Raw genomic sequence first — 12,785 nt, forward strand, 5'->3', positions numbered from 1 at the left:
ACCAGCCCACGAACAAAGTGCAGTGTATGTAATACAGTATATCAGACATATGCAGGCCCAATGATCACAGTAAGCCACTTACCAGATTCTCTCTGGTGCGATGATTAAGCACTCAGATACACAGACACACACATATACAGCGGATTTGTAGGAAAATCTGATGCCACTGAGCATGTTCAGCTACTCTAATCCACCATTTATACTGCATGTAATGGATGCTTGCCAGGCTGTGGGGAAGCGGTTAGCGGGCAACTGGAACCCCCCCCCCCCCCCCCTATGTTTGCCTAGTGGGTGATCTGGCCCTGTAGCACATTACACAATGTAATGTGTACACATGCTCTGCAAGAACACAGTGTTGATGTCTCTCACCCTCTCGAAGCTCTTGACTCATGCACCTGTAGAAAACTAAAAGCAAACTTTGCAGTAAAGCTGAATTTGAATCCTATCGTCCATTGTCCCCCCTGATCCTGCCGGGCCATTGAATTCTGGCTGTGGGGTGCTTGAAGTCCCCATGTTCCAGCCATACTATTCTCACTCACTACTGGCTGTGCAAGTGTTGTGTATCGGCAACATTCTGCCTGTACTGTATATAATCCTGCCATGGTGGAAATGAGGAGACCATTGCTGGGCACTGGGGACCCTCCAGGTAAGTAATATATTAGACTAATGACTATTAGACAAAACTTCCTGACTTGTTACAACAGGGATAGGCAACCTGTGGCTCTTTATCTGTTCTGGAACTATAAGTCACAACATGCTGAGACTTGTAGTTCTACCAAACATTAGTTGTATCCATGTAAAATTCACACTGTGCAGAATGTTCTGCTCGATATAACTTATTTTTTCGCCATTACGCGCTATAACTTTAGTTGCGCCTGATAATATAATGTAGCATAGCTGTTATTTTCTAATACAGTACAGCAAAGACATCTATATTATATAAATGCATGTGTCAGATTGCAACACGCATGCATTTACACAGAAAAATCAAAGGGCCTATTTGCAAAGCCAGTGATATATACACCTTAAGCTCACTATGGGCCTGATTTAGACCTAGTGCATTTGTGCAACGTTATTATGCACCAGATGTGCCACATTTATAGTACATGTGCCCAACTTGTGGCAGTTTAGCAGCCGGACATCTTTCACACTGGCGGCCATCTTGAGAGGTGGATCAGGGACATTCACAAGTGTAGTATAGTACAGGACCAGTGGCGTAACTCCTGTAGACAACAGAAACGTTCCCTCCTGGGCACTGGTGGGGGAGCACCAGCAGAGAGGAGGACCCCTACAGAATACTGGGGGCCCGTATCCACTGTCTCTGAAGTCTGGGTCTGTAGCGTTAGAGACTTGGCACAGTGAGCGGTCATTCTACCCCACTCCCTCCAGCACTTCAACTCCAGGCTTCACCATTTCCCACGCTACAATTTAGTACGTAAGCCACGGTGGCAAAGGTACATGTGGCAGTGGAGGCCTAGGAGATCACTGGGCACCAGCATTCAAGATCCATCACTGTTCTGGAGAGGGGACACACTGTAGCTACTACCCTAGGTATGCGGCATTATTTAGACATGCATGTATCTATGCAGTGGGGTAACTGCCAGAGGCAATGGAAGCATTGGCCTTTGACCGCCAGCTTTCATAGGGGTTGCCAAGGAGAGAGAAACAAGAGACAGCTGCATTCAGACTGAAGGTGGCACAGTCTGTGCAAGGCTCTGGAGTGGCTTTTCAGAGGCTTGACCTTCGACCTTTGCCTTCTGCGCATGCATGGCTCCCCACCGCATCTTTCTCCTCCACATACGGAGTGACTGGGTTTCTGGGGGACCATAATGAGGTTGCAAGTAGGCGGCACCTAGAGACCATGCCTCCAGGCACACTGTCGGAAGTTAGGCCACTGTATCTATAAGTATGTTACTCCCAAATGTCTTACACAGCGCCTTCACAACAACGGCGACAATTTGTTCCTCTAGCCCCAGTAACATTTACCTGTCCATAGTACAGTTACAGTATGACTTCTGCTGCTGATTCTCAGTATAAGCTATTAATACATTACTTTTAATACCAGGAATATAATTTGAGGTTGTGGAATAGTCTCCAACTGTCACTCGTTCCAACACACTGCCATGCATTAGACAATTCTCTCTTGGAATGTCCCTAGTTCTCAACAGTAATTGCTCAACTGCACGATAACATTTTATTTAGCCGCTTTAGGTGCTATTCCTATCATCTGCTATTATTTTCTGGGATTTTATAAATGCATATTTATTACAGAGGTATATTTCAAAATGCTGAAATGATGTTGTGATCATTTCCGCAAACATGATAGGATGGGAATTGTAGTTCTCCAGCATTCACAGAGACAAAATGAAAGTGTCCCTGGAAACCGTTGGCAAATATGGAGATACAGATGGGTCCACATTTATCTTGACCTTTAATAGGATTAACTGAGACTAGCCAATCGAACTTAATCCCCTGCTGTAAGGACTTAATCCTCTGCTGTATTGTATTGCAGCTGAGAACAATAGATGAATGGTTTACGCTAATAAATCATGTTGTGCCTAGGCGCAGAAAACTAGTCAAGATAACCGTGGACCCATCTGTATGCTGGAATGACTTTAACCATATTACTAGACCGCTGCATCAACTGGGGATTCTGATAGGTTGACTGTCAGGCCAGCCTCTCAGAATTACACAAATAGATGCATAGTCCTAATAGCTCATTAAATCCATGTGTCAGGACAGTGATTATCCATCATGCATTTCATTCTGTCTATTGAAGAGATAATTATTATTCATTCTACTGATTTTGGGTTGAGAAGAGTGGATCTGCCAGTAGGGACTATGACCTGCATAAAACCTGGTGCTAGTTTGAATTATTTAATGCTCATACCACCCTGATCCCTATTGTCTCTTTCTTTGTACGTGCAATAAGTGTAAATTTGTTTGTAATCTCCTTCTTGCATAAAGGTATATTATTTGAAGGAAACAATGATAAGAAAAAACTGAAAGCTTGAACTGAAAACATGTTGTACATGGAAGCTGTTTCATTACACATGTTGCATTTTCTATACATGCAAAACACACGCACATACAATGCAAACACATTTTAATGTATCTGCAAGCCTATGTATCTATACATAATAATCCCAAAAATGTTTAGGGACTATTAGGCATTATTACTTTTTTAGGCCATATATTTTTTTTATTGAAGTATTTCGCCTGAATTGTTTAGTAAGATAGCATACCTTCCACCTTTCTAATTGTTATAATGGGGACTGGGATGTGACTGCATCATGATGGAGATTTGGGTACGTCCATGGGGATGTGTCTAGCCTCTTTGGAATTATAGGGTTCTCTGAACATCTTTACTGCAAACACCCTTGTGCTAATGTACAGAACAGCAATGATTGGGACATGTACCAAATTTCTGGTGGTTGGGATTTTTATATTCTTAAAGGAGGATATGTATCAAGAATTCTAAAGAGCGGAGAAGTTGCCCATAACAACCCATTAGTTTTGAGGTAGCATTTACCAAGTACTTTATATAGGATGAAAGTTAGAAGTTGATTAGTTGCTATGGGAAACTTCTCTACTCTAAGGGGGACATTTACTAAGCAGTGATAAAAGTGGAGAAGTGAGCTAGTGGAGAAGTTGCCCATGGCAACCAATCAGCATTGACATAACATTTATAATTTGCATACTATAAACATATACAGAGTAGCTGCTTGGGTGCCATGGGCAACTTCTCCACTGGCTCACTTTTCCACTTTTATCACTGCTTAGTACATGTCCCCCTAAGTCTTGATACATTTCCCCACACAGTCATAACAGTCATACCCAATTTCTGTGTTAGCACAGCATTGTATTACTGGACAGACATTCCTATTGAAATACTGATGTGTGAAAGTATTACTGCCCTGTATGGGGCATAAAAAGTTTAAGAAATAAATATTTTGCCTAGAGAATAGTGTGCACATTTTGGTAAATGTGTAAACCAAGGTTGTATTTCAAATACAATATTCCATTTTATTGTTTCCCAAAAATGAAAATAAATAGTTATTTTTTTAATCACAGCATAAATGGAAATATTGCAAATGGAAAAAAAAAAATATATATACTATGTTTGTACAGTTCTCTTGGGAAGTAACGGATTGCTTTTTTATAACTATATTTTAACCTACTGTAACTAACCTTTAGTCACAATGGAAAAAAAAGGTTTTAAACTTGTAAGATATTTAATGTTATATTAACATGTCTCAGAATTCTCTCTTTTTTTAACAAAGCAAGAATCAATGCAAGAAACTTTTAATCAGCGTGCGGCAATGTGCATTTCTGTATATTGTAGAAGTGGATCATATATAGCTTGTTTCTATGTGTGAAGTGCTTTGCACTGTTTCATTGGGGGCATATAGGATTTCTGCTCCTTGCACGCCGTAATAGATTTGCACTGCTCTAGATAACATGGGTTAATGTATGTAATTGCTCTCCATTCATTGGAACAATGTACTGTACATTTAATTGTTAGGATGTGGGGCATTTCAATAAAGGATGTTTCCCTTATTGACATTCATGGGTGTGTCTGAGTGTTTACTCAATAGAACAACATTGCAAAGACACTGACAAATATGACAAAGCTACACTCTCAAACCACTTCAGTGTACACACGTTTTGCTGACGGAACTCACTCAGTGGTTACATCTCTCTATCATCTTACAGGTCTCTGTTTAAGTATTCAAGCAGGAAAAGTAAAGTAACAGAAGGGGCTCCCATATGGCTTTTACCAAGGGTACACTAGCTTACGGAAGACAATATATGCACATGTGTTATCATTTTGTCTCACACAAGTCATTTCGAGTTGATCACGAGATGAAAATGTTCGCTGCGCAGCGATGATGCCAAAAAAGGCACTTCTGCATATGCGGCGCAATGCGCACACGCGACGTACTTTCACAACGGCCGATGTAGTTTCACACAGGGTCTAGCAAAGCTTTTCAGTCGCACTGCTGGCCGCAGAGTGATTGACAGGAAGTGGGCGTTTCTGGGTGTCAAGTGACTGTTTTCAGGGAGTGTTCGAAAAAACGTAGGCGTGCCAGGAAAAATGCAGGCATGGCTGGGTGAACGCAGGGCGTGTTAGTGACATCAAAACAGGAACTGAATAGTCTGTAGTCATCGCAAGCGCTGAGTAGGTATTGAGCTACTCTAAAACTGCGCAAAAAGTTTTTGTAGCCGCTCTGCGATCCTTTCGTTCGCACTTCTGCTAAGCTAAAATACACTCCCAGTGGGAGGCAGCAAAGTGTTTGCACAGCTGCTAAAAACAGCTAGCGACTGATCAACTCGGAATGACCACCATTGTTTCTTGGTATAAGCAGAACGGTGTAATATGGTAAAATGAGAGAACGTGAAATAAGAAAGTTCAGTTATAGTCCAGCATATAATGGCAAAAGCTATAAGAGAACAGTATATGTTTTGGGCCCTATAGAAATGTCCCCTTCTTATGCTTGGTGACAATTCCTAGTTTTATTCTTACTGCTGAGAAAAGTGCAAGTCTTACCCCCATGGCTGTTCCTTTTATCTGAGCACACTCCTAGTCACCAACAACGACGTTCATTTGAGAACAGCAACAGTGTAACACTACAGCGCAAATTATTGTTAGCACCCATATAGGGTATAAGCTGTGTAATAAAGGTCAAGGCTACCTACCACACTTCTTTTGTTCTAGGTACAGATTTTAAGTACTTGTTTGTTTTACGGTAGTCACCCAAGCGTGTACTCCAAGAAATTAAATTTATGTTTAATGCACTTGAAGGATTCTCATGTTATTCCATCACGCCTTTACTCTTCTTATGTTACTAGATAAATTAATTTGTTTAACCCCAATTAGCATATTGTTTCAGAAACTTCAACATGATCACCGTGGTCTGAGGAAGGCACCAAATGACAGCAACCTCTCAGTTCAACCCCTTTCCCATTTTCCTGCACAAGAGGGACACGTGTGCTCATAGACAAGATTAGGTGTTAATTACCCAGGTGCAGTGACAAGTAAAAAGGACAGCTGCTAATCACGCCTGTGTATAATTGTTGCACCTGCCCTTTACTTATGTAGATGATAATTGCAATTAACATCGTTATTGACAACATTTAGGAAAAGAATTCAGGAGATTCTACAATCAGCGTATTCAACACAGTCAGATTTTATTAGAATCGGAAGAGAACCGGCGGTGGAGAATAGGTGGAAGAAGAACTAGCAGTGGGCGGGGGCGTTCACTACAATTTTGGTCCTGCGTGTGATTTAACAATCTATAAAAAAAAATGAGACAAGAAAAATTAGTTGCAGGTAAGTGATTCTAGAACGATTTAAAAGCAAACACATGAAACATATTTATATCTAAAACAAACACATTTATGACTCTGCCTAATATGTGAATACCCATGAGTAGTTTATAATACACGCATGTTAACTTGACATCACTGGTCCTCAGTGATGATACAGTAATACTGTACTATAGCTATCACTGTTATAACAGCTCTCATCCATGTCGGAATATACTCTATGCTTTACAGTATACCAAAATCTAAAACAGTGGTAATTAAAGACCTAATAATTATTTTATAAAGAATAGTGCACCTATTAGTGAGGCACGTAAGGATACCAGAAGTCATCTTGGAGTTCTGGGGCAAATATAAAAGAACTCTGCAGCTTCCTGCTGTTATATATGTATATATGGGATTCTGCAATTACTTATTATATACTTATAATTCACAAAGGGTGGTGCATTGTTATTTGAAGCGGGGTTGAATCCTTTTCTAGCTCTTATGTATTGCAGCTGATATAACTGTATATGGGAAATCTCCCATGGCAATGAACACACATAGGATTGCCCTAGCAGTGTCTACATTTTTCATGCACCGTGGGTCAGGAGAGAGGAGTTTAGAATGGATTATATACCCCCCCCCCCCTCCCCCCATCCCTCTTGCTTTGGTAGTAGTATTGCCATCTCAGCTCTGTTTAGTAGTGGCAGAGGGATCTTCTTTTCGTGACCTCAGAACTCCTTCCCATAAGAAGGAGCAGGGCTCCTGGAATCAACGCCATCTGAAGATAACATTGATTCTGGCAAGCAAACTGTGAACATTTACAGTGTTAAGAATTTGCTGGATACAGGGGCGTAGCCAGAGATGTGGGCCCCATAGCAACATTTTGAAGGGGCCCCCGTCCCAATGCTTCTAGAGAGACACCTCTCTGCAGCAGTCGTTAATTGTATGCCCTATAATAGTGCCCTAGTTCATTTTCTGAACCATAGCAGAGTCTTATTTAATGTTATGCCCCATAGTAGTGCCCTAGTTTCTTTTATGAATGGTAGTAGTGCTTCAGTTCACTCTATGTCACATTTCAGAGCTGCCAGTACACAGTGTGCCGTACAGTACCCCCAATTCACATTATTATATATAGTGCTCCCCATTCATATTGTGCCTCATTACAGTGGCCCGGTTCATATTATATAGCATTAAAATGCCCTCCAGTTCATTTTAACCCACACTACAATGAGCAGGTCCAAGGGCATACCTAGATATATTGCAGGCCCCAAGGAAAAAGTTTGAAAGGATCCCTATGTACCACCCAATGGCGAAAAATGTGTATAACACATGTAACTTTGACAGGGAAGGTGGCCCCTCTCAGCTCTGGGCCCCATAGCAGCTGCACTCCCTGCACCTATGGTATCTACACCCTGTATATAACACATGTAACTTTGACAGGGAAGGTGGCCCCTCTCAGCTCTGGGCCCCATAGCAGCTGCACTGCCTGCACCTATGGTAGCTACGCCCTGTACATAACACATGTAACTGTGACAGAGAAGGTGGCCCCTCTCAGCTCTGGGCCCCATAGCAGCTTCACTCCCTGCACCTATGGTAGCTACACCCTGTATATAACATATGTAACTGTGACAGGGAAGGTGGCCCCCCTCAGCTCTGGGCCCCATAGCAGCTGCACTGCCTGCACCTATGGTAGCTACGCCCTGTATATAACACATGTAACTGTAACAGGGAAGGTGGCCCCTCTCAGCTCTGGGCACCATAGCAGCTGCACTCGCTGCACCTATGGTAGCTACACCCCTGTATATAACACATGTAACTGTGACAGGGAAGGTGGCCCTCTCAGCTCTGGGCCCCATAGCAGCTGCACTCCCTGCACCTATGGTAGCTACACCCTGTATATAACACATGTAACTGTGACAGGGAAGGTGGCCCCTCTCAGCTCTGGGCTCCATAGCAGCTGCACTCCCTGCACCTATGGTAGCTACACCCTGTATATAACACATGTAACTGTGACAGGGAAGGTGGCCCCACTCAGCTCTGGGCCCCATAGCAGCTGCACTCCCTGCACCTATGGTAGCTACGCCCTTGGCTGGATATTAGGTGACCCTATTGAGCCCCTAATAACGGGTGAGATCAGGCATGTATAACGGGCCCATAATGAATGATTAATTAGCCCCTCAGTGACAGGCGTCTAGTATGCTGTATGATATTTTTGCATTTATTATGTAATCGTAGCATTAAAAAGTGATTTGCGCTACCATCTGGAACCAGAGAAAATGAACGTAAGCGGACAGTGAGATGATAATAAAGGTGCAGTATCTATTGACCTTCCTCTCCTTGTAGCGTTTGAGCCTCTTGTATTGCTACTTGCACGGGATCCACAGCCTTGGCCTTCTGGACCTGAATTTCTGGAGCCGCAGCAGGTTCTGGAACATTATAACACCAGATTACTCCTGGTATACTTGAGTCAAAGCAGCAGCCTCTGCTGGTACAGTCACCCCTACTGATCCCCGGGAATCCACAGTCTGTCCTCTGGCGTGGGGTCAGGGTGCACTGGGCCGTAGCTGGGAAATGAAATAAGTCTTATTTTACAGCACAATATGTGTTTGACACTAGTTATTACCATCAGTCATCTGTTACATTTGCGGAATTGTTTAAAAACTAAAATAGAATTACTGTAGTGTCCTATATAACAAGTTACTTATTTGAAAAATGCAAAAAAAATCTTTCCTACAATTTTACCCACTACTATTATTACTTTTAGAAAATTACCTTTTTCTTTCTAACACTGAGATAAAGTATTTATTGATGGCATCAAGATGATTAAATGATAACATCACGGCTGCTTCCAATACTGGCTAACAAGGGAACTAGTATTCAATTTAATTTAATACAATGTGCTTGATGATGTGAAGTTGGAAGTAAAACAGAGGTAAAGTGCTGTACTTTGCTCAAACCCATATGTATTCACTTATCTATGGAAATAGCCAGCGCTGGAAATATTGGCAAAAAATCTCAAAGTGTCTAAATATACTGAATACCTCTAGTTATAAGTACTAGGATACAATCTGCTGTTGAGTATATGGATATTAGAAGTCACCTGCAGCATTGTTCCCTTACATCAGAGGCAATCTATGGTCCTCCCCAAAAGCTGGAGGTCATTAAAGTTGCCGTCACCATCCTAGGTGGGGTGGGTGGGATTTATCAAAGCTTGGAGAGAGATAAAATACAAATCAGCTTCTGAGCTTCACTCGGGCACATTTATCAACGAGTTTTAGCTATTTCAAACACATGGCAGTTGGCAGCTGATCTAGTCGTCTGCATGAAATACTGTTGAAAATGTCCATCCCAAAATGGCCAGCGCCACAGAGGAGACAGTTTTAAAGGATGCTAGAGGTGGTGGCGGCCATTTTGGGAGGAACATTGCTCCCCTGATGTGCCGGCCAGGACCAATTGACGGCTGCAGCTGCAGGAAGCTAGAGGGAGGAGTTGGCGGCAGCGGTGATGTGAAACCCTTGACAACGAGCAGGTAGTGGGGCTGGCAACAGTGCAAGGGGCATTTACTGTGTGGGACATGGTGCAAGGGTATTACTTTGTGGGACATATTTTGCAAGGCGCATTACTGTGTGGGGCATGTGGTGTAAGGGGCATTACTGTGAGGGGCATATGGTGCAAGGAGCATTACTGTGAGGGGCATATGGTACAAGGGGCATAATATGGTGCAAGAGGTATTACAGAGTGGGACATAATAAGGTGCAAGGGGCATTTACTGTGTGGGGTATATGTTGCAAGGGGCATTTACTGTGCAGGGCATATGGTGCAAGGGACATTACTGTGTGGTGGCTCTGGTGGCTCCGATTGGTTGTAATTCACAATTAAAGTGGATTGGCAGCTTCTCTACCTGCCTCCCAAGAAGCTACAGAGGCACCAGCCCAAGAGGCAGATGGTCTCTGGCCCGGCCCAGCCCAGCTCTGCTCGAAGGTTCTAGAATTGAGGGGACGTAGGCATCTGCCCAGTGTGCCTATCCATTAAGTTGACAGTGTATGCAATGAGTTTTAAATAGCTAAAACACGTTGACAAATAGTCCCCTAAGTCTGTAAAATGACAGAAGCTGATTGGATGGTACTCTTTCTTTCTCCACTTTATCTCTCCCCAAGGTTTGATACATCTGGAACTTCTAATATCCATATCAAATTCACAATGCTCTGTATGCAAATTCATCAATAAAAGTACCCCATCACACAAGTATATACAATGCCTATACTGTACTCACATATTACGGGGCTAGCTTCAGTCTCCAGGAACTGCATGGAAGCCAGGATGAAAGTGACGATCGCCAGCACTCGGAGAGCCATTGTGTCCGATATTCTGGCCACTGCAATAAAACCGTGTTATTCCTGGCTGCACCACGCTTTTATATATACACGAGACATTTGCATCTATTTACCTAGGGAGATGTTATTTTCCCAACTAATCCTCATCTTAAATTGTCTGAGATTTTCAACCACAGACTTTTCAGATAGATTAGTGTATTTACAAACAGTGTTTAGACAGGGCTGAAACCAGGATTTTCGTCACCCGTGGAAAGGCAGTAATTTGGCGCTCGAAACCCCCCCCCCCTCCCCCCAGAAAAAAAAAAGAAAAGAAAGAAAACCAACAAAAAACAAACTCTGTCAGACTAAAATAATCAGATTATCAAAATTTTTGAAAAAAGGGGATACTATTGGACAATATTCCCCTAGGTGCCTCAAATGCCCCGCCAGTGTGTTCAACTACATGCCCCCATACATTGCACTATATCACTGCACTACATTCCCATATCCACTGCACTACATAACTATACTACATCTTCTACATGCTGAACTACATCACTACACTACATGCCCCTATACACTGCACTATGGCCCTCATTCCGAGTTGTTCGCTCGCAAGGCGAATGTAGCAGAGTTACACACGCTAAGCCGCCGCCTACTGGGAGTGAATCTTAGCTTCTTAAAATTGCGACCGACGTACGCGCAATATTGCGATTACAAACGAGTTAGCAGTTTCAGAGTAGCTCCAGACTTACTCTGCCTGTGCGATCATTTCAGTGCTTGTCGTTCCTGGTTGACGTCACAAACACACCCAGCGTTCGCCCAGGCACTCCCACCGTTTCCCCGGCCACTCCTGCGTTTTTTCCGGAAACGGTAGCGTTTTCAGCCACACGCCCCTGAAACGCCGTGTATCCGCCCAGTAACACCCATTTCCTGTCAATCACATTACGATCGCCGGAGCGAAGAAAAAGCCGTGAGTAAAAATACTTTCTTCATAGTAAAGTTACTTGGCGCAGTCGCAGTGCGAACATTGCGCATGCGTACTAAGCGGATTTTCACTGCGATGCGATGAAAAATACCGAGCGAACAACTCGGAATGAGGGCCTATATACTCTATATGCTACACTACATGCCCTTATATGCTACACCAAATCAGTGCACTACATGTTCCTATATACTGCAATAAATTACTACACTACATACCCTATATAGTACACTACAACACTGCACTACACCCCCCTATAAGATACACCAAATCCCCCCATCTGGGAGGCAAAGCGGAGGTTGATACTGCTAACTGGGAGCACAGTGCGTTTCTATAGCTTGTACAGTGCACTGCGCGCTAGTCGCAGCACTGCACGGAAAAGAAGAGAGAGTTTAAGACAGTAGTCGACATAGGAGAGATCCCAGGTACTGGAGATCACCCGCACAGCGACTGAGCCAGCTGCGGGCAGACAGGTGGGTCAGAGACATTTCCCCGGGAGCTGTCTACTGTCTCACTGGAGCAGCACAGCACTGCCGGTAAAAAAAAAAAACTAAAAACCCTGCTCCTCTGTAATTCCTTGGCGCCCCCTCAAATCCTGCACCAGGGGCACATGCCCCCTTAGCCCTCCCTAGTTACGGCTCTGGTTTAGACTTATTTAACGTTTGCTTTTGCTTATACAGTAGGAACAGATTGGAACAGGGTACAGGTGAGACGTACAGTATATACTAGCTGAGAAACTGTGACCACCTGGGAAGGTCCGAGAACAGGGTGACTGATACCACATATGATCATGGCCCGGTGTCTGGAATAGAATGTAATCAAAAAATCTAGACAACAAATTCTAGACAATCATAAGTTCAACTCCAAATGTCAACAAACATAGGTGGGTTTATTCGTGAAGCAGTGATAAGTGTGGAGAAGTGAGCCAGTGGAGAAATTGCCCATGGCAACCAATCAGCTACTCTGTATAATTTTATAGAATGCACTTGTTACCTCAACACTGATTGGTTGCCATGGGCAACTTCTCCACTGGCTCACTTCTCCATTCTTTTCACTGCTTCATGAATAGACCCCCAAATATTGACCTTTGTCGAAATACAGGCAACCAAAGATTTGGCATGTACATGAGGTCAACAGGGTCATTAGGTCAACAGGTAAAATGTCTACACAGCCAA

The 12,785-nt window shown here is 43.2% G+C and overlaps 1 protein-coding gene across 1 annotated transcript; it reads right to left on the minus strand.

Annotated features, from left to right (window-relative positions):
* Window positions 1-6,167: 6,167 nt before the first annotated feature.
* LOC135050295 (trefoil factor 3-like) lies at window positions 6,168-10,714 on the minus strand. The gene is made up of 3 exons (XM_063956690.1): window positions 10,586-10,714; window positions 8,640-8,876; window positions 6,168-6,297 (listed from the first exon to the last, which is right to left on the minus strand). The coding sequence occupies exons 1-3, from the start codon at window positions 10,665-10,667 to the stop codon at window positions 6,290-6,292; spliced, it is 327 nt and encodes a 108-aa protein (XP_063812760.1). The 5' UTR covers window positions 10,668-10,714; the 3' UTR covers window positions 6,168-6,289.
* Between the last annotated feature and the right edge of the window lie 2,071 nt (window positions 10,715-12,785).

The sequence above is a fragment of the Pseudophryne corroboree genome, chromosome 2 (genome assembly GCF_028390025.1).
Source record: "Pseudophryne corroboree isolate aPseCor3 chromosome 2, aPseCor3.hap2, whole genome shotgun sequence".
NCBI classification, from domain to species: domain Eukaryota; kingdom Metazoa; phylum Chordata; class Amphibia; order Anura; family Myobatrachidae; genus Pseudophryne; species Pseudophryne corroboree.